The sequence below is a fragment of the Ictalurus punctatus genome, chromosome 2 (assembly GCF_001660625.3).
Source record: "Ictalurus punctatus breed USDA103 chromosome 2, Coco_2.0, whole genome shotgun sequence".
NCBI classification, from domain to species: Eukaryota; Metazoa; Chordata; class Actinopteri; order Siluriformes; family Ictaluridae; genus Ictalurus; species Ictalurus punctatus.
Window position 1 is genome coordinate 733,310 of NC_030417.2, and position 23,191 is coordinate 756,500.

The 23,191-nt window shown below is 39.3% G+C and overlaps 1 protein-coding gene and 1 long non-coding RNA gene across 2 annotated transcripts in view; one reads left to right on the plus strand and one right to left on the minus strand.

Moving 5' to 3' along the window:
* Window positions 1-37: 37 nt before the first annotated feature.
* Window positions 38-23,191, minus strand: part of ptprk (protein tyrosine phosphatase receptor type K) — a 79,410-nt gene continuing 56,256 nt past the window's right edge. Inside the window, exons 14-30 of the mRNA XM_053686219.1 lie at window positions 19,720-19,749; window positions 17,831-17,991; window positions 12,815-12,996; window positions 11,360-11,447; window positions 10,878-10,954; window positions 8,844-8,880; window positions 8,489-8,586; window positions 7,184-7,300; window positions 6,544-6,698; window positions 5,798-5,933; window positions 5,565-5,714; window positions 5,294-5,467; window positions 4,462-4,593; window positions 4,181-4,306; window positions 3,805-3,968; window positions 2,363-2,498; window positions 38-1,601 (exon numbers count right to left, since the gene is read on the minus strand). Coding sequence (XP_053542194.1) covers window positions 1,548-1,601; window positions 2,363-2,498; window positions 3,805-3,968; window positions 4,181-4,306; window positions 4,462-4,593; window positions 5,294-5,467; window positions 5,565-5,714; window positions 5,798-5,933; window positions 6,544-6,698; window positions 7,184-7,300; window positions 8,489-8,586; window positions 8,844-8,880; window positions 10,878-10,954; window positions 11,360-11,447; window positions 12,815-12,996; window positions 17,831-17,991; window positions 19,720-19,749 — 2,017 coding nt within the window. The 3' untranslated portion in view covers window positions 38-1,547. The remainder of the gene's footprint in view (window positions 1,602-2,362; window positions 2,499-3,804; window positions 3,969-4,180; window positions 4,307-4,461; window positions 4,594-5,293; window positions 5,468-5,564; window positions 5,715-5,797; window positions 5,934-6,543; window positions 6,699-7,183; window positions 7,301-8,488; window positions 8,587-8,843; window positions 8,881-10,877; window positions 10,955-11,359; window positions 11,448-12,814; window positions 12,997-17,830; window positions 17,992-19,719; window positions 19,750-23,191) is intronic.
* On the plus strand, window positions 6,625-9,692 carry LOC108257931 (uncharacterized). The gene is made up of 2 exons (XR_001810574.3): window positions 6,625-6,711; window positions 9,620-9,692. It is a non-coding gene; the product is annotated as an uncharacterized LOC108257931 (long non-coding RNA).

Here is a 23,191-nt window from a genome sequence, read left to right on the forward strand (position 1 = left end):
CACTGATAGGATTGAGGGATAAAAAAAAGACAAACACTTTGCACATTATCTCATTTTATTATTAAAAGGATTTTCACTAGTTTCATTACAGCCATTAAGCCAACAACTACAGACAGAACAAAGATGATGCGTGACGAGATGACGCGATTGATCGTTTTTTTTCTTCCTTTTAATTCTCCCTGGCCACGTAAAAGTCCAACATGGTGGCGTCTGGCTGAGATTTCCTTCCTTTACACACACTGGCGTTAAACACTGTGGATATTTAGTGTAAAACACTCATACGTTAGCAATCGAGTTCTCCGCAAAGGTCTGTAAAATAAAGTTCTTCTCCTCGATATCGCTTCAGTAAAAGATACAGTTCACAATCATGTGTACACAAAAATGCAGGTAAAAATTTGAAAAGGTAAAGAAACAAATGATAAAAAAATTTTTTTTTTTTTTTTACAAAATTAACTGTAACATTAGGCATGTGAGGATAAATTACTTACAGTTTTATTACTAAACCACAAGGAATTATGGGATAATTACCTTTCCCTGATAAGAGATTTTCATTTTGTCAAAGTTAATTTTTTTAAAAGCTTTAAGTATAGTTGCACAATCTTAAATAAAAAAAAAAAAATAGGGCTCGCAGAATTTGAAACATTATCAAATAAACTATTTTTATGGAATTTATCCATTTTTAAAAATATATATTTGGGCCAAGCAGCAAAATCTAATTAGATTGAATCCAAAATAAAGCATAAAAATGCCAGTAATTTACCTTATAAATGGATGTAAACAGCATTTTAATAAGCAATTACTACCGCAGAATATCACTCAGCAGATTTATCATCACATGCCTACAGTCTAAATAACACTAGTGAAATAATAATGATGATGATAGAAAAAAATTCACAATAAAATGTTTACAGGGTAAACAGGCAGGAATGACGATTGTTTTGAGCCTTCAGGGGGAAAAAAATAAATACAAAGAATGTGCTTTATAGACATATTTACACTCGTCTTTGGCTTACGATTATAATTCTGCTACAAAAACCGAAAACGATAAAAATAAAGACAATAATAATCCATAAGCCAGCCATTAGTGCACAATACAAAGCCAATGTCACACGCTGCATTTGAGATTTTACTCCTTTTTTTTTTTTTAACACAACGATGGATATCATATACGTATACATCAGATATAATCATATACATGGTTCATCGACAGTAACAGTGAGAACAATGGAGAGAAATTAAACAAAAAAAAAGTTTTGCATGCAACAGATTGGCCTTTGTGTTTACCAAAAAAAAAGTTTAAAAATGTAAAATAAAAAATAAAAGTGTGAATAGTTCCGTCACGTCCCACACTTTTTAGAAAGCGAGCTAGATAACACTGTTTGCTGAACAGTATGTACCACATTTATCGATATTTATCATTTCCATCCGCAGACTTCCCAACTTTTACACGTCAGACGAGCAGGAACGACACACTTATGATGACGGGAAAGACGAGTGTGCGAGAAATTTGTTCTGGATGGACAGATGGCTCCTTCTTCACGTCTCCATTATGAGTTTTCGATGTACTCCAGCGCTACGTCGTAACAGAACCGGTACTGCTCCTACACACACGCACATTAATAAACCACATGTATTAAACTTAAATTGTTACATAATGCTTCTGATATATAGTAATTAGTCCCCTCCAAAACTACTGGAACGGCAAGGTCCATTCATTGGTTTGTGCTTTAGATCAAAAGATGGAGACAAGAGTTTAGGATTTTGGTTCCTGGTATTAACAGCGAGACATTTTTGTACCAGCACACCCAATCTTTATGTGAGCAAAAGTATAGGAACAGACATGTCTATGTAAACACCACTTAATATTTGCTTGCAATAACCTCATTAATCCTTTAAACAATCAGTTTAACAGGTGTTTCTTGCTGCCCAGGTGTGTCACGTGTTTGAAGTTGTTTAACACGTCTAGATGTAAATACCAGGAAATGAAAGCTGCCATTCCGATATATCGTCTCGTATTCATAGGAGTTTACGCTTCGTTGCGGTTTCTTGGTAACACGACAAACTTTTTCTTATTAACTTTGAGAGGAAAAGAGAGAGACTGGTTATAGCTGCTATTTTATCCAGTCCTATCTAACTAGAACTGAATGAAAAGTATGAAGTGTGCATCTTTTTTAAATAATTCGGGGCGTGTTCTAGGAAAATAATCATCTTCAGGGTGGTAACAGTGACTCTGCTTCATCCCGTCCTTCTCTAGTTAATCTCACTAGTTAAAGTCTGCTGCTAAACTATTGTCATGTGATCAGTCTTGCTGCTTAAGCTCCACCCCTTATTACGACATGCTGGAGGTGTGTGTGTCTCTCACCGGTGTGTCCACCATGTTGGGTTTACTGTTCCTCAGACTCTTCACAGCGTGAAACACGTCCACAACATTCTGCCTCTTGATCATCTCACACACAATAGTGATGGCCGAGAAAACACCGCTGCGACCCCCGCCATTCCTACAGGAGAGAGAGACAGACAAGGGGGAGAGTGAGACTGTACACCTGCAGTTATCTAATCAGCCAATCATGTGGCAGCAGCACAATACATCTCATGCAGATACAGGTCAAGAGCTTCAGTTAATGTTCACGTCAAACATCAGAATGAAGAAGTAGTCTGATCTCTGTAAACACAGTCCCCTGGGAAAGTATTGGAACAACAAGGCCAATTCACTGTTATATTGGAGACATTTGGGTTTAAGATCAAAATTTCCTCATATTTACATCTCGATGTGTTAAACTTAGAACATGGCACCTTTTTGTATCAGACCCAATTTTTAGGTGAGTAAAAGTATAGGAACAGAATCAAAGTAAATAACACTTAATATTTGGTTGTGTATCCTTTTCTCGCAGTAACTCCATCAATCCTGAGACTCACTGACACCAAACTGCTGGTTTCTTCTCCAGGTTTTTCCTGCAGCTTCTTTCAGTAGTTGTTTGTTTCGGGGGTTTCTCCTCTTCAGGACGTGAGATGCTGATCAGTTTGGTGAAGGTCTGGTGATTGACTTGTCCAGTCTAAAACCTTCCATTTTTCCGCATGATGAAGTTCCTCCTGGTTCATTTGGACGCAGTTTTCTCTAAATTGGCAACAGAATGTTCCTGTAAACTTCTGAATTCATTCTGCTGCAGCCATCATGAGTTCATCATCAAAAAGGATTAGTGAGAATGGTCCAGAAAGCCCAAGCCATGACACTACCTCCACCATGTTTCACAGATGAGCTTGTATGTTTTCAATCATGAGCAGATCCTTTCTTTCTCCACACTTCGGTAGAGGTTCATCTTGATTCCAGAACGGCTCTGATTCTTACTGCTGATGAGTGGTTTGTATCTTGAGGTGGTTGATGGTTCACCAGCGGTTTCTTTCTTTCTTTTTCAGGACATTTCAAATTATTGTAGTGGCTCTGAAAGCTTTAACTACCTTTCTCCCAGAGCCAGCTCTCTGGTTTTCATGTTGGTTTATCCTTTTTAACAACAAATGCAGTCTTCACAGGTGGAACCCAGGACTCCAACCAAGAGTAGACATTCAGAACTATTCATTGTTTAACAGGACACACCTGGGCTGCAAGAAACATTTTTTTGATCACTTACTAAAATGGGTGGGTTCAAACAAAAGGTGTTCCAAGTTATTTAACACGTCTAGATTATTACGTCATTTCCGTAAATATGAGGAAATGAAAGCTGAAATTCTGATTGATCTCAAGCCCGAACTGTCTGTAAGCAGGTGTTCCTATAAAGGTGGACTGTGTGTGTGTGCGCGCGCACTCACAGGCAGTGTACGACCGTGCGCCCCTCTCCCTCCTCACACTCCTCCTGCCATTTGTCCACCTGCAGGATCAGCTTCAGGAACGAGCGCTTGGAGGCAGGGACTTCTCTAAGCCCCGCCCACCCCAGGTACTGGAAATGACGGACCATAAGGTAGCCCTCCTGTGGCTGAAACACACACAGCAGAATTATTCAGACATTATTATTATAATAACAAAATAACTGAATAATTATGTTTAATATAATCTGAGGTAAGTAATGTATAATGCTATTATAGTTTAACATAATGATGATGTTATTGAATTAGGAAGGAGAAAGTCAGCCACTCAACAAATGTAATTAATTATGTAAATGATTTATGTAATGAATTAATAACTCACTCGGGTCAGGTTACATATCCTGAAGAGGCGGCTGATGACATCACAGTCCATGGAGCAGGAAACTCTCTCCACCTGCACAGGGCCGTAACGCAGCATTCCCTCTTCAGGCCAGTACTGAGGACAGCCCTACACACACACACACACACACACACACACAGAGATCAGCTTCTGTGAAGCAACAAGATGATGTCATCAGACTGGAACCCTGAGCCAGTTCAGTGTAAGTGAGGGGGTGTGGAATGTGAGTAAGAGAGTGTGTGTGTGTGAGATGGGGTTCCCACCTGAGCGAGGTCGATCTCGTTCAGCATGACGATGGAGGTGCATCCGTAATCATACACCAACCTCCAGAAATCCTTTATCGTGTTGGGGAGAGGGTGCTGAGTGACGATGAACGCCGCAGGTTGCCTGTAGCTCTGTGTAACACACACACACACACATGGTGACTTAACAAAAACACAACACACACACGTGTATGACTCAACACAAAGAAGGACTTTCACGTAAAGATGGCAAATGTGCATGCAACAATGAAGAAGAGCAGTCACACAGGACCAAAACACACATGTGCACACGAGTGTGTGTGTGTGTGTGTGTGCGCGTGAGTGAGTGTGTGCATGCCGATGGAACGCGGACATGAAACAAATCCAGTCTGTGAAGCGGTTAGAGATAAAGACGGGACATTACCTGGTACGCTCCTGATGTCTGCGTCAGCGTTACAGGGAAGTGATTGGACAGTTTAATGGACTGGATCTGTGTTTGTGATTAGACACTGAGTCTGATTCTGACTGTGTTAAAACGTTTCCGTTACATTCATCAGAACAGGATGGGGAAATAAAAACGAGCTGGATTTGTCTCGAGCCTTTCGAGTATGATATGGGAGGAGGGGAAGAACAGAGTGAGGGATGGAGGTGGAAAAGTGATGAGGCAGAAGGAAACAGTAAGATGTTCATGGAAGCGTAGCGAGAGAGCAGGAGGGTGTTGATGTAGAAATGCAGACTGGAGAAACTGGAGAGATAAAAAGAGAGATGGATGGAGATAGCGATGGTGCGTACATCCCTAAGTGCAGCACTGATGTAGCTGTAAAGATAGAGTGAGACGAGAGAGGGTGCTTACGTCCATGAGTGCAGCGTTGATGTAGTTGCTGCTCTCTCCGTCGATGGTGATGAGGAAGGGCAGACAGCGGTCAGGCGGCAGGTTGGACATGAAGCGGTTCTTCTCGTGGTTCCGCGGAAGGAGAGCGATGCTGCAGTCCTCAGGCTGGGGCTGAGGGGTCACTGAGTTCAGCGTCTGATCACACACACACACGTGTAAATTCAGCATCCATCATTTAGGTTGTTTTACTCTAATACACACAGTGTGACGTTTTCCAGACCGTGTGTGTTACCTGGAACTCGTCTTTCAGGTGGGAGGAGTTACTCTGTGAGTCGATGCGGATCATGTCGTAATACGCAGCTTTAAACTCGCACACCGGGATTGCGGTGTCTCCACACAGACACGCCTCCAAGATGGCGTCATGGATGAAGATGTACTGCTCCTGAGTGCCACACACACACACGTCAGACAGGTCTAGGAACTGAATGTGAATTTGGAGACGTGTGTGTGTGTGTGTGTACACACCTCGGTCTGCACCATATTGATGCGTCGTGACCGGAGCGCTTTAACACAGTTGTAAATGTCCACCACGCCCTCGCGCTCCGCCATGTCCAACATGATGTCAATCACAATGTAACATCCTGTCCGGCCCGCCCCCGCACTGAAAAACAGGAAGTGGAGAAAAAAAAAAACATACTTTTTTTTTTTTTTTTTTTTTTTAAAGATTCAATATCAGAAGGGAATTTTCCAAAATGAATGTGTGAGAGAGAGAGATCTAAAAAAAAGAGATCTTTAAATTTATAAGGAAATTTATTTTTGTATACGTATATTTAAATAAATAAATAAATAAAATTCTTACTTTTATTTATTTCTGGGGGGGGAAATGGTAATACTTGATTGTTTTGGTAAAGAAATGGAAATACATTCGATCATAATCCTGATTATTTTTAAATTAAATTACTGTAAATATTTAAATTTGTTTAAAATTACGAAGCCTGAGCCACACGAAATAAAACAAAAGACTGATCCACAGAAAGAAACCTGAACAACACACTGTACTTTACTTTATCCTGGCAGTAGTGTGTGTGTGTGTGTGTGTGTGTGTGTGTGTGTGTCAAGCACAGGATGTGGGTTTGTGTGCATTGCTATTCTGCAGCAGGAGCACACACACACACACACAGAGAGAATATCTCTATCTCTCCAAGACACATTCTAGTGCAACAGGAAGTGCCCAAGTAAAGAACCCCCATTGTGTGTGTGTGTGTGTGTACCTGCAGTGCACTACGATGGGTCCTGCAGTCGGAGGGTTGGACATTTTGATGCGGCGGATGAAGGACAGCAGTCCCGTAGCGTGATACGGAACTCCGTGATCCGGCCAGCCAGTGAAGTGGAACTGCTTCACCTCGCGTACTTCGTTAAAACCCCTCTGTAGGGAACGAGTGAGTATTACACACACGTCAACAGAGGACGCTTCTATACATGTTTAACTAAATATCTGTGTACAGTTCCACTAGGATATTATGAAAGTATTATTCTTAAATCAAACAGATAATTACTGAAGTGAAGAACAAAGTCGAATAAATAAATAATAATGTACACGTCTAAAGAAACATGAAGGTATCGTTTTTCTTTTAGAAAACTATAATAATTATTCAGTTATATAAGATGAACAAACTCAAGGTATAAAGAAGGATGTGTACATTTTATATATAATATAAAAAAACATTTGTTGATAACAGTAACATAAAATAGTGTTAATTTTTTTTTTTTTAATTATATACAATTATATCAGGTTTGATATTATTCATGTATCTTCATGAATAAATAATATGCTAATCTGAATACGGGAGATATTTAGATATCGGGGTGTGGTTGCTGGGGTCAGGAGGAGGGTCGTGTCTCATCACTCACCCGTTCCAGAGTGAAAGTGCGCACTACGTACTCCGCCAGCGGCTCCACCTCCACAAACGTCACCTTAAAGTCTCCGTACACTTCCGCATCGTCCGGCCAGTACTTATAACATTTCACCTGAAGTGGAAACACACGGGTCAGAGCCGGAGCCATGCGAATATCTACACACACCCTGAATATCACTCACACCGCAATGCTGCTGAATTCTGGGTTCTGATTGGTCAGAAGGTGTTGATGTATCTTCTATAACAGAAGCTCTGACAGTAGCGCGGGTTTATATTATATTAATGCGCTTGTTCACAGTACAGCGAGAAGTTCTCGTTTACCGACAAACATCACTGCGAAAGACCGCGTGAAACAATTCCGTGCGTTTCAGGCGGTTTTCCGCAAATAACGTAAGTGAGAACAGGAACTAACTGGTTTCCCTAACAATAAACGTAACTATAAATGGATAAAAAGGCAATCGTTGGTAAACAGCTGTGGTGTAAGAGGAATAAAACACTTCGAGACATGCGGTTAGAGGGAAATAATCAACTTCAGGGTGGAAACAGCAACTCCATAGCGTATACCTACACTGTGGTGATACAAACCGCCATTTTATATTCACATGAAATACAAACACAGAATAAACAAGTCAACAGTTATGTCACAACATGGTTTAGCATTCACATGCTAGTTCTCCAGCGTTCAAGAATAGATGCGCGTGTGTTGACTGTGGTGGTTGCTAAGCAGGATCAAACGGTTGCTACCTACCAAGCTAGCAAGTTTAGCACCAGCTGTAATGATTCATGTTCTATTGTAACAGCTGGATATTACATGCCCATGATGTAACCATAGCAACCCAATGACATCACGGTCACCACACGTCATGAGTGTAATCATGCAGTCGCAGGCACGCGTTAACCCTTTGAGAAGTTTATAAATGGATTGGTTATATAAACCCCTTACTACTGGATTATATTTATCAAATAAAATGGCCTTGGGCTGTTAGATGTCACTGTCCAAATTATATATACAGAATACCCATAATGCACTGTGGCACAAGAAGTTTGCAACTTATTGAATTCCTATATTAGTGAACTATGAAGGCTTCCTATGTGGGGGGTAGGGTGCCTTTTTGGAATACTGGATTTGTAGCCCATAAGACTCAATTCTGGGTCATTTTCACTGCTTTGATTTTCTCTTCAAAGGGTTGCAGCGGGTTGGAGGCCGTCACATCACACATACACAATACACCAAATATAAAAACAAAAACAACAACAACATGGCCTCCGTCATTCCGCAGCAGGCAATAGAACAACATACCCGTCCCACCTCCACCAGGTTGGTTACCATGACGATACACGCTGACTGCTCCTGCCAGATCATCCTCCAGAAATCGTACACCGTCTCGTGGACAGGACCTGATGAAGACATTTAAAACAATGATGAGTTCTGAAAGTTTCAAACACCTGTCGATGTGAGAGAAGCAGATTTCAGTCAGATTTAACATTTCCGAGGCGTGGACTCCACAAGACCTCTGAAAGTGTGCCGTGGTGTCTGGCACCAAGACGTTAGCAGCAGGTACTAGGATTAAGATAAGGTTCTTTAAGGTATAAGAGCAGGTCTAGAAGTTACCGGATCATTTAGTTAACGTAAGAATATCTCACACTGTACGCACCTTGAGTTGCGATGTAGTGACTCGGACGCTGGTAGCCCTGTGAAACAAACACACACACACACACACCGGGACATTGAGAAAACGGATTTAAAACCTCAGCACGTCAGCAGCAGCACTCCGCATCTATTAGTCGGACTTTTTTTTTTCTTCACATCGTTTAATAGGAATTATATTCTTCTGAAACACTAAGTGGTTCCTGCAGTCCAGATCAGAGCAGCGGGTCGGCACTGCTGCACATTCATCAAAAAAAATACAGCGAAGACAACAGATCGCTCTTGGATAATTAAATTATTATAGAGCTGTAAATCCTTCCAATTAAGATCAGGTCTGGTTTATAGTGAATCAGCTACTTTATTTACTTCCCAGAATGCACCACAATCAATTACTACTAAACAGTGATTGTTAGGAGATCAGCAACATTTCAGTCTCGTTAGTAAACAGTTTAATTTGTTTAAAACATGAATTGTAGTAGTACGTAACATTGTAATGTTGTAACCGTGAATACATACAGTGTTCTAGGTTTCAAACAGGTGCTAATGCATTGACTATTGAGGCTGATAGCTACTGAGAGCTAGCTATAATATTAGCTAAAATTTACTATTTATACACTGGGATTTTTTTTTTTTTTTTTTTTAAATCTATCAAAACTGAGCTAGCTTAAATTTAAAAATGAGTACATTTTCCCTCCTGAAAGTTTTATGACCATCTATATCACAACAGCTGTTCCGCACATAGCGGTTTTATTAATTCGAATTTATTTATAAACGTTTTCTCAGAGCTGAATTGCTCATGACTGGTTCAGAGAGGTGACCAATCAAAACACAGAGGAGGCGGGAGTTCGCTTGGAGGTAGGTGTGGGTAAATATACATAATATATATATTTTAACACTGTTCCTAAATAAACACTTTCCTGATTACAGCTAGCTAATGCAAGCATTCTATTTATAAAATAGCTAGTCCATATTATTATTATTATTATTATTATTATTATTATTATTAAGTAGCTTAAACATCTTGAATAGCAAATCTCAGCCATATAGTTGCGGTCTAGTTAGAAATAAAAGTTTTTTGTCACTGATATCTTTAACAGTGCTGAAATAACATTTGTATCTAGATAGCTAAAACAAAAGTTTCCATTTTGTTCCATTAATTTTGTTGTTCATCTAGCTATACACGGCTTAATGTCTTGAATAGATTGCTAATTAACAAAATACCAACATTTTGATGCCATAAATTTCCTTCTCTTTAAGCTAGCTAGATTAACATGAGTACTTTTAACATGTAATCCTGGGTAGCTAGGTATGAACATTTTAATAGGAATAACTTTAAATGTACTTAAAATGGTAACATTTTATCTCAGCTTTGTTTTTATTATGATATTAATATCCTTTGTGAACATCAACTTACTTTTGTTGTCTTGCTATCTGGATGATTAATGTGTTAACGTTAGGCATATCCACAGCGCTAACTCGAGCACGAGCTAGTTTAGTGTCGAAGCTAGCGTTGCTGGCCGGTTCATAATCAACTCGTACCTCTCCAAAACAACGGCAAAACAGGAACAGCGGCAAAACAACCATGGCGGATGAGTGTGTGATGGCGTTATGGAGAAAACGATGGAACACAAAGGCATGAAGGGAGGAACAAAAGAGAGAGATAGAAACAAGAATGTGCTGTAGAGAGGAAAAAGGCCATGCAGTCAGCATGCAGATGATTTAGAAGCTTTAAAGGGGGGGGGTCACGGCTGTATTTTTGTGTGTGTGTGTCCTACAGGAAATGAAAAATTACTTACATCCCTGTACAGCCAAATCTAGGGCCCAAAATCAAGAGCGTAAGAGTGAGAGAGAGCACAACAGATGAGTCAGTGAGTCTCTAGCAGCACCTCCACCGAAGGCAAGAGAAAGAAAACGGTAAGAATAGTGTATAAATCTGGAGAAGGAACGCATGCTGACATACGAGAGAGGGAGAGCTGTTTCTCACACCTTCGCCAAGGGAGGAGGAGGAAGAGGAGGAGGAGGGACACACAGCGCCACTTACGTCTATGTAGTTGGCGTTGATGTAGTCAGACGAGGGGTCGTCTTCCACCGGCTGCAGGATCACTCGAGAATGATCGTCTGGAAACGTCCAGGATACGTAGATGTGCGTTAATACGAAAGCAGTTTTCTTTTTGGATGGATAGATAGATAGATAGGTTTTCTTATATTTATCATAAGAAAACCTTAACTGTTTCCCCTTCGGCTTTATTATGTATGAATGAATGAATAAATATTGCAAACACGTGAAAACCTCAACCCATTTTTTTTCTCGTAATCTGTTTGTTATTGGATTATGTTATTTTCTTAAATTTTTCTATATTACTGGATGGCTGGACAAATAAATCAATAAATATCTATCATACGAAAGCCTGTTAAGAAAAACAATTTTTCTTAATTATTTCCTTCTTTCCATCGTTAATCAAATGGATTAAAATGGTTTACAGTTTTCCACAGCTGTAGTGTATTCACATATCAGAAACTCACATGCGATGATGTTGCCATAGCGATTTTTTGTACGGTTCTGCTCTTTCTTGGCCACGTCCCATGAAGCCGACTGACCCTCAAAGAAACTCTGCCAAAGAAAAAAAAAACATTTCATTTAGCATGATATTTAGGTTAATTTTTTTTTTTACAAATTTAAAAATCATCTTTAATCCATTTGTTGCTGAGAATTTCTTGCCCTTTGTCGTGTGATGTCTTTTTGAGTGTCTCGCTACTTTTAGACTGATATTTGTTGTTCATCTAGCTGTACGTGTAAACAGCTATACACGCAATCTTGAACAGTTCTTACTATTTAAGTTCTAACTTTACTAAAATTTACCGAAACACTTCACTTGTGAAATATTCCATTTATTCTATTCTGTTTATCTGGCTATGTAAATTAACGTACCATCATAACTAGCTAGCTAGCTACTAGCATTTTAACATTAATATCTTTAAAAGTTCCCCAACATTATCAACTGTTAACATTATCTTCATATCTAGAGCATAAAACACCAGACTGTTTATATTTAATCCAGAATTTAAGAGTGCTGCATGAATCTTTTAAAAATCATGAACTCATAAAACGTAGGACTTTTAAGATTTTAACAATGTAAAATTTCCCAAAGTGAACAGGCACACACACAGAGACTGTTTAAACGGCGAGTTGTAGAGCAGCAGATGGTGTGTGTGTGTGTGTGTGTGTGTGGTGTTGATTTGCTATTTGCATGTGGTTTCATGGGGCGACTTCAAAACATCCTGAAAAGCATGATCACAATGCGAATAACAAAACTTAAAAAAAAGTTAAATAAAAAAGCACCAGTTGTAATAATTCACATCAAAAATCTTCATTGAAATGGAGTCCTGGTATAAACCTGGATTATAATACTATAAACTGTTGACGTCATGATTTAAATACATTTCCCTTATGATTTGGATTAAACCTCCTTCCATTTTCGACTCCTTGGAATAGAATTTCTTTCAGATATAATTTGTAAGATAAAAACATTTTCTTTTATTTACGTTAGAACCACTAGCGATCCAAATCTTTACACAACCGATGGAACTATCTCGTTTTGTGACCAAAACAGCCGGATAACCCTAACTGTAATACAAAGGTTTTTTTTTTTTTTTAAGAATATTGTGATATTCTGGACAGTGATAGAATGTTAGATAGATTATATACTGTATTTTCTACATGACATGATGTTGGTACATCAGTGTGTGCTGGAAGTCAGCAGTCATTTCAGTAGTACTTACCACCAACTAACAGGAAATGCTTGCTGTGGGTTCTGAGCTGCCCGCATTAATAGCACTATTAACTCAACAGGAAGTCACCTGATAGGCACTGCCATTGTGTGCTCATGTGACAAACTTCACAATTGGTGTGTGTGTTTTGTATTCATAAATTTCTGTTCTCATAACTTAAAGTGACATTGAGGTTCCCATGAATCTCACCTCGTACTCCTCTTTAAAGCCGTAACTGTCGGACGTCTTCATCAGGTTTATGTGCTGCAGTAAATCTGCCACTCGGATTGCCGGGTGAAGTTGTCCTGTCTGATACGGAGATTCGGTTCCTTCACAGTGGAATCGAGGAACGTCCAACAACCTGCTGTTCTCTGCTGCTGCATGGTTCTCATCTACACACACACACAATGTGGAAACATCAGAAGCATTCATTACAGTCTACAAAACTTCAGATACTTACGATTTCCTGTAAGTCCCAAAAACAATAGCCAATAAAAGCGGTAAAAATAAAACTGTCCATTTTTTAAAAGAATTATATACGTGTTTTTGGGGTGAAAAATTCGGCATTCTCCGATTTTCACCAAATTTATACCGTGCGTTAGGGAGGTCGAAAATAACACAGAGGTGCACTTAGTTTTGTCCCATCATGCCCCAGAGCTGAGCTATAGTATAATATCATATAGCACTGCACAATATAAATAAATAATATAATTAAAAAACACACACGTTACATTCAGTATAAAATTGTGTGTGTGTGAGTGTGTATACTCACCAGTAATAGGCACTATCCAGTCAGCATGTGAAAGAAACAGTGATTTTAGAGCAGGTCCTTATAAAATCTAAATACTTTTTTTATTTTCAAACATGAAAAAGGGACCAAATACACAACACGGGAGTGAGATAAGGAAGAGATGACCATTGCACAGTAAACACACACACACCTAAACACTCATCTGATTATTTATATCTGATTATACACTCTTTACAGATCCTTTTAAAACACCTTTAAACACGTGAACAATCAGACACTCAAATGCTGTGTGTGCGCGTGTGTGTATAGCTTGCTTATTGGACACACACACACTCCCGGCCACATGAGCAAAATAAGTATATATTTCTGTGTGTACACAGTATGTATGTTTTATGGGGACTTGTTCACACACCAGCCATGTGGGGACTATGGGAACATGCGTGTGTGCATGTGTGTGTGTGAGAGAGAGAGAGAGAGCGAGAGGGAGAAAACGCAAATGGTCCTCATAAGTCATTCACTCATGTGACATTCGGTCCCCAGAACTACAGCACATCCGCTGTGTGTGTATGTGTGGTCTGGCATGTCCTGTCATGTTGAGTGTGTGTTCTGATCTGATTCTTTTAACCCAGCTGACTGGTGTGGAACTACGAGGACTTGCTAACTGTCACTTTTATTTTGTTTCGTTAAAATGCAGAGTGTCTCAGAGGAGACACACTCAGCTGTGAGATGAGATTTGTGTGTGTGTGTGTGTCTGTGTGTGTGTCTAAAATGACATTTGGCCAATGCTGCAAAATACTGTACCGTCTACTTGGTACTTGGAGATTGTGTGTGTGAGAGATTAAGGGAAAAAGCTTGTGTTTGCCAATTATTGGATTAAAGTTTTTATTCCTGAGGCGTCTGTCGAAACACTCTGTTCCAAATTTTCAAAACACACACACACACACACACACACACACGTGTCTTGTGGAACAATTTTTTGGTTCCTGTAAAGAATGACTGCGTCTGTGTGTACACCTTGATTAATAAGGACCCAAAGATTGTGTGTGTGTACATATCTCTTAATAAGGACCAGTACGTGCGCGTGCACGCAGACACACACCAAGGACCACATGTCCACAGAAAATGTCCTGTTCAATTAAAATTTAAATGAGTTTTTTTAGCATCTTATATACTATATTACAAAAACTGCTTTCTTTGAAATGATCAAATATCAAAAAAGTTTGACATCACTGTACTACTAATTACAATAATCATTAAAACATTAGTAAAACAACTATATAAAAGCAAAGAATAATCTCATAATTAAACCTTGAAAAACAAATGGTGCCAAAAGTTATTTGGTTTTCAAAATTGCCAAACACTAAAACCTACACAAAACTACACTATTAATAACAAAATGAAGGATATTTGATAGAAATATAGTCCTACTAACACTTTCAATGTCAGCCAATCAGTATTTATAAATAAATTACGTTCAACTCCCATCCGCTAGCTACGTCCCGAGATCACGACCGTCGTATAATAATCACTCCATAGTTAATGAAATAAAAACACTCTGTGGACACAGTGGTTCCAAACAATGAGCAACACACCAAAGTATGATGGGAAATGTAGTCCAGGAAGTGTATCAGTGGTGTCTGACTCTAACCTCCTTTAGTTTCACCTCACTGGTGTAAAAATAACCGATGAGCTTAATCAGAAATGTGACGGCTAGTTGGGATTCATTTAAAATAATGAATTAACTATGAGTTATGAGGTTTAGCTGAACACCTCTGATACACGGGGAGTCATCAAACAAAATAATAATTATGACTTTAATAAAGCCTCACCGAGCACGGCTGTGGGCACAAGAGGATCGTTGGGCACTGCAATAATAATAATAATAATAATAATAATAATAATAATACATATATTGAACTTATATAGTGCTTTTGTTTAATGAAGAAGACAAAGTACACAAACAAAAAAAATATATATAGTTTTCTATACAATTTTTTCTCTTTCTATGACAAATATATCAATTGGTTTATTTAGTAAAACAGTTAAAAACTAGAAACACAATGAATATCTGCACCAATTAAACTTTGCAAAACACAAATCGTACAATTTAAATAATGTTTGGTAATAAAAATGTATAAATTATTATTTTTCGTTTTATCTTTATTTCGTTTTATCTTTATTTTATCTTACGTTTCAAAGATAAATCTAAAATCTTCTTACGATCATCAGGTTTTTCGATTCTTTGCATGCATAAAAAGATTTCTAACTTATAGCCTACGAAACCTTGAAACTCCTCGGCTAGTTTTGAAATGACGCCGGTCCTGAGGTCAGCTAGAGGATTCTTGACGAGAAGTGTTGCAAACGCTTGCAAACTTGCAACTCCTCCCTTCAGATTTGTTCTGAAACACGCTATCGATTTACACCCAATGTCATTTTCTACAGCAACTTGGTTTATATCTCCAAGCTCGCCGTTGCCATGTCAGTTTTATTAACATAAAGCTACTTTAGTTAGTTTAGTTTTTTTTTGCCCTTTAAGAATCACGGAACAAAACCAAAATAAACCACAACAAAGGAATGAAAAAATTTATACTGTAGAAAATGAAACATTTTCACACCTACGTGGATTTCCCGGTAGGTTTGTGTGTGCGTGTGTGTGTGCGTGTGTGTGTGTGTGTGTGTGTGTGTGTGTGTGTGTGTTTGTGGTATTTAGGTTTTGAATCAGTTGATGAGAAATCCAACAAAAACTGCTTAACAATCAGCTTTCAAATGAATTAAATGGAGGAAAATTCATCAACATGCTTTTGTCGTATCATTTCTGATCTAAATACAGTGGCATGTAAATATCATGCATGAATAGATTTTCTTTTGGTTTTTTTTTTAATAAAGTATACAAAAAGGTTACTGGAGGTCAAAACGTTATGGCTCAATATCTTAACATGACCAACAAAAGTCTCCATTTATCCACGTTGAGTGAAGCTTATTTTGATCATTTTGAAACAATTCAACAAATGAAATAGTAGAAATCTTCGGCTTCGTCCGTGCTTAATGATATTTAAGAAAGAAATGTCCAATAAGCAAAAGTTGTTGATGGATAAGGGATGAATAAATAATTGCACTGGGCAGTATTTAAACGAGCGAACATTTGATCATCTTTAAACGGCGCCTATTAATGAAGTTGATCTACTTGAACAAAAACAAGGAAAATTAGCTTTATCAATCATTTATTTAACAGAGATATCAATAGATGCGATATTATTCTGTGGAAAAAGTAAGTCTCAGAAGCTAGTATTGCCCCCTTTAGCAGAAATAACGTCTTGTAGGCGTTTTCTATCATTCTCCACCAGGCTTGTGAAATTTTTGACCACTCTTCCATGCAATATTCTTTCAGTTGCAAGATGCTTAAATGTGTTCTTGCATGTTCTCCCCGTTTCAAATCCCCCCACAACATTTCAATGGGATTCAAATCCGGCCTTTAACTCGGCCGTTCCATAACCCTCCATTTCTTCTTCTTGAGCCGTTCCTTGGTGGATTTACTCGTGTGTTTAGGATCATTATCCTGTTGAACGTCCACTTTCAGTTCAACTTTCAGACAGATGGCCTCACATTATCTTCAGGCACTCTTTGATATGATGCAGAATTTATAGTTGAATCAATGAATGCACGCTGTCCAATCCCTGAGGCAGAGAAGCAACCCTAAACCATAACATGTCCACCACCGTGCTTCACAGTTGGTATGAGGTGCTTCTCCTGAAAAGCTGTCTTTGGTCTGCAGTAAACATGTCTGCTGTTACTGTGGCCGAACAACTCTATCTTTGATTTGTTTGTCCAGAGCACATTATTCCAAAAGTGCCATATTTTCCTTACAGTGGAATGATGTATTTCAAATAATTTGGACATTTTTTAAAATCTCTCGCCAGACATACTCCGACTCATCCACGACATTTATTCTGAAGGCCTTACAGAACTCTTTAGATCTTGGCATGATAACACCACACACATCAATAGCAAAGGGAACTCCAGACACTAGATATGAGAGGGGTATAAATGAGACCGGTCCCACCTGCACTCCCTAACCCCTGATTCCAATCATATGGATTTGAAGGTGTGATAAATGTAGGGGTGTACTTACTTTTTTCCGTGTGACTGATCTGTTTTTTGTTTTGTGTGTCATTTGATAGAGCGTATCACCTTTATTAAATAGGCGCCGTTTCAAAGAGGATCAAATGTTTGCTCGTTCAAACATGTCGAAAAACCCCAACGATTTCCATGGGGTGTACTTATTTTTTCACACGACTGTACATGAATAAAATTCTAAGCAATTTGAAACCACTTTTTTGTATAATATTTTGAAAAAAATAATGGTAAAAAAAAAAACTTTGTTTTTGCAGATGCATTTTATAGATAAAAAGTCGCAGAACAGGAAGCTAACTTCCATGAGCTGAGGCTGTTGTATATAAGGTCATATCTGCACTTACATCGGTTGTTGAAGCTGTGCGAGTCCATGAAGGTGACGGTCACGGGTTCCTCAGTGTGGAGCGTGTTCTGCTCGGCGTAACTCCGGTCCATGGCGTTCACCATGTGCGTCATCTCCTGCCTTGCACTTCCAGCTGCGTCCTTGCGCTTCTTAGCCAGTTTCCTGACAAATCGACGCCATACATTTGATTAATTTATTATTATTTGTTAAAACGATCAGAATGCACCAGCAAGACATGGGAGAGAGAAGAATGAACAGGAGGAGAAACCTTTAGCAAACCTTCAGGAAAAAACACTGCCTGAGCATGCTGAAGGAACCTTCACTTCCGAAGTGTGTAGATGAAACAGGACTTCAGCAGAAGCTAATTTGGAGTTGGCACTTGGCAATTTAAAATTACATTACTGACTCCATTCATTATATTAACTAGTAAAAGAATTCAAACGAAAAAATTAAACCTACACACCATCGCCGCGCTTTAGATTCTAGAGCTTCCCAAAGTCTAGCTTTCGAAAGAGGTTCTGCTAGGAACTCTCCCGAAGCAGAACCCGTTATTTCAAGGTTCTGTAAAGGACCGTTAACAGTTTCTGCACAGGGATAAAATCTGTGAACATAGGTCAAGTTCAAATTTATTTTAACACTCGCATATCTTCGAACTAGTTTTGAGAGGCGGGGTCGGGGCGGGGCAAAATGTTAATAAAATGCTATAACGTTTTTGGTGCGTGAACGTTTAGTTCGTGTATAAAGATGACAGGAAGTCACACTTCGTCATAAACCACGTCTGAAAAATTGTGCGCGTTAGCTACATTACGTAGACGACCTACTAACGACAGACCTGCGATTAAAGGAAAATTACTACGTTCTGCTTGATGATATCAATCTGGCATGATCCAGAAATACTTTTTTTTTTTTTGTCCATTAGCATTTAATATTTTTTCGTCATCGCCGCTGCCGTACTTGTAGCTGTACCGTGACTTTTCCTCCTTCAGACCGCAAACAGCGTAGCAGCGCTCACAGTCTGAGATTTTAATCAGAAATGTCTTACTCTTGACTCGAGACACGTTAAATGTTCTAAGATCGCAGCTCACCGTTCTAACGGCCACGGAATTCGTTTACGGCGTGCGATTTGCGTCTGCAACAGCGCCGTCCGAAATCGTACACCGCAACGCCGGCTTTATCCTTGAAGATCTGGTGCAACAAATCGTTTTGAGTAAAGTTGCTACGTTGCGTACATTTGATTTTTGTTTACATTTCAGAGATTCAGAAACGTAAATCCTAAGTGACGTATAAACATTTGAGTGATGTAATCCGCTGTTCGACGTTAGTACTAACGTTAACGATAAAACCTTTTCAGCTTTCCTCCTCAGCATACGTCGTCATAGCGACACACAGCTACGACGCTAATAACGAACCCAGACTCACTGAAACAAAAAAAAACAAAACGAACATATATGAGTTCACCTGTGTGTGTGTGTGTGTGTGTGTGTGTGTGTGTGTGTGTGTGTGTGTGTGTGTGTGTGTGTGAGAAGGTATTAAGAGATGAATGGCAGGGGTGATAACCCGACACACACACACACACACACACACATGCAACGACGACAAAAGTAAAAAAGAATGAAAGAAACAAGAAAATGAAAACACACACAAATGCAGCATTCTTTTTTCAACTAACACAGCGCTCGGGTCATGGAGAGCACGGAGCATGTTGGAGCTGGGAAACATGGCAGCGTGGTTGTGATTGGTCGGTTGGTTGGTTGGTTGGTTTAAAAGCGAGTCACTTGAAAAAAGGATACTGCATCTTTAAAACACTAACAGAACTAACCGAGAGACAAAGACCAACACGCCCTCGACTCGGCTTTAACCAGCCCCCTTTTTTTGTTTTTTTTTACTTACAGGTAATATGAGTAAGAATAGTAGGTCCTCCTGGCGAGCGAATGAGAAAAAACAGCAAACAGCACAAACAGAATGAAGAAAATAGAAAATAGGGGTCAATGCAAACACTCTTTTCCCAACAGAAGCAGCAAACTGTGCCTTATTTTATTTTATTCTTCATTGTTTTGTTCTCATTTAACAAACGCATGCATGTTTTTTTCCCCTCCCACAATTTGCGTGCAATCTGAAAAAATAGCAATAAAGAAATAAAATAGAAAAGAAAACATCATAACATGCAAAGCTGGCTGAATTCTTTTTCGACACGATCGCAGTTAACATGTGCCAATCGTCAATTTCTGCCTCTTCTCGTGATATTGATATTATATACTTTTAGATTATATACTGGAACAATACAGTGAATGAGAGCTGGGCGATACGACGAGATGATGTATCCATATCGTGATAAATTATACCGCAATACCATGACATCCTTTATCATTCACTGCTTTATTTTTATTAACGGCACGGACTCGAAGCAGGTCATTTAGTGTTAAAATTGCTCCCTTAAAAAAATCTTTAGAAACCTGCTTTCAGTGTTAAATGATATTTATGTAAATCTAATACGCAATTATAATTACTTTGAAACGAATGTAGTGTAAATTTATGATAGAAAACTTATACACCTCTACTGTTTTTATATTGTTAGCAAACCTATGCATCATGATGCGCGTCACGTACCCTGGAAATGTCGTCGAAACATGTATTGAAAATTGTGATTTCCTCATATCGCCCCGCCCGACCGTCAATATTGCGGTGTATCGTACAACCAGAAATTGGCACATGCGTTACCGCGGGAATTTCTGACTACGTCTGTCCAATTCATTCATCTTTAATCCAGAAAAACAAAACAGAATGTATTGTGATGTACTCACAAAATAATACGAAAAAATAAACAATGCAAATCAAATCAGTAAGCAGCAGACATCCTGGGGAAAAACCCCCCAAAAAAACAAAAACAATCATCATCGTGACCACCATTTTAAAGATGCAGTATCTCTCAAAGGCCAAACTTAAAGACATCAGAAACACTTGTAAATACCGAGCTCTCACTCTCGAAAATTCATTCCCAAAGAGAGATTGAGAGAGAAAGAGATTGAGAGAGATTGAGAGAGATTGAGAGAGAGAGAACGTTAGCCCTGGATCATGGCTGTAAAATGGAGGACGTACATGTGGTTTGGTTAGGTATGGAACTGTATTTCCTTCACTTTAAAACCAAATGATTCTACACCCAAGTTACAAGTGTGTACACCAGGGGGCAGTGCCGCTGCACGTGCTAAAAACTGCCAATGCGGAAAAGACAGAACTCTTTAAGAGTGAAACATTAGTAATGGAGTAAAACCGGACAGAAGATGACGTGAGTGTAACTTCGTTTTGAAAAGAAACCTTGGCACGAACAGTTACGAATGTCGAGGTCTTTCGGAAAGCAATTCTGCGTATCGAGAAGTGACGATTCCGAACTGACCCGCTTTTAAATCTGCAATTCTAACAACCCTAGAGAAAGCTTTCGGATTATTGCTGCAACTTACGGCGGGAATTGTGTCGTCACTGACAGTATAAATAAATAAATAAATAAATAAATAAACAAAAAGTAAAGCAGGTGATTGTTGTAATTGTAATTATCTGGTTAGCTGGTTACTGTTAGCTAAACAAAGTTAGTGTTCATGCGTAACGTGGAAACATCTGGAAAACCCTTCATAGCTAGGAGTTTTATCCAGTAACTATTTTACTCTGTGAAAGAAAGGGAACATCTTGGGATAACAACACTACGGGTTCCATTCTGGAAGCAGACGATGAGTTTGGCCTATTAAATAGCTACGCTAGTCAGCTTCCGTGCTTTATTAAAACGCTTTATACTGTCACAGGCTTCTGTGGGAACGTGTTGGGAATAAATGGGAACAGCAGCCAGACTGATTCTGGATCAGTTTTGCGTGACGCTTTAATGCTCGTTACTGACGCGTATCGTGGTGTGGAACTGATCACTTGCTTGGTTTAAGTTGGGTTCGATTGATTTGAGGGGTTGTTTTTCTGAAAGGTCAGTACTGTGGATATTCACTAAGAGAGCATTAAATCTGGACCGGATCCAGCAGGAACTCAGCCTCGCTCCAGCCGACCGTCCACGGGCTTCACGCCAACGCTAACGCTTAACCACACCGAGCCGAGCCAACTCACACCACCGAGCCAAGAAACACACTCGTCACCACCACCGCCGCCGAGACACACACACACAAATATGATAATGATATAAATTTTCATTTAGTCGACCCCACAAAATCACTTTTACATAGAGATGGGCGAGAGACATTCAACTACAGCACAGTGAGAGAGGATACGTGTGTGTGTGTGTGTGTGTGTGTGTGTGTGTGTGTGTGTGTACACCTAGAGAGCGATAGAGAGAGATAGACAGAGAGAGAGAGAGAGAGAGAGAGACATAAATTGAGAAACAATTAAACAAAAACAAAGGGATAGAGAGAGAGACAGGGACTGACAGATGAGAGATAGGTAAAGAGAGAGGGAGGGAGAGAGATAGGGAGAGAGAGAGAGGGAGGGAGAGAGAGAGGGAGAGAGAGAGGGAGAGAGAGGAGAAATAGGTTAAGAAAGAATAAAACAATGAGAATACAATGGTAAGGGACAAAGAGAGGAGAGAAGAAAACAAAACATGGGAGGGAGACAGAGAAAGAGAGAGCTGCAGTTAGACAGACAGCCACACGATGGCGATATTAAACAGTAAGACAGGAGAGTAAGTGCACACACACACACAACTATACAATTTCCTTAGAGTGTATATACACACATCTCTTCCACTTTCTCCTCTTCTATTCCCTCTCTCTTTTTCCTCCATCCTTCTTTATAGTAAGTATAACTTTCTCTCTCTCTCTCTCTCTCGCCCTCCCTCTCTCTATTCTCTGTGTTTATGTTGACAGATTTTAAGTGAATGGTCTAGCGTCATGGTTAATGTCACCGTTACCATGACAACAAGGAGCAGTTTGTTTTCTTGTGTGTTTTTTTATTTAACTTCGCTGAATTTTTAAACGAGTCTTAAATCTCTGCAAACCGTCGCCCGTGTGCTCATCGTTACTGTGTTCCGCTCACACAACCAGAGGAAGAGAACCAAAGACGAGCTTCTGAGGGAACGCCTGATTATAGCCTCTTTAACGGAAGTGAGAACTTGTATCACATCATTATGATGCAACTATAAATGGATAAAAAGTATTTTTTAATGAATAAAACAATCAGCTGTGGTGTAAGAGGAATAAAACACTTGGGGTCGTACTGTTAGAGGGAAATATACCGCTTCATCTCCCGCACGTGCACACTTCCCGTCTTCAGCTCAGTGCTGCCCCTCGGTGGTGAGCGTGTAGCAGTGCAGCTGTACAGTTGTGTGTGATGAACATGGGAATGAAGTGTAACCTTGTGTGAAAAAGAACTAAAAATA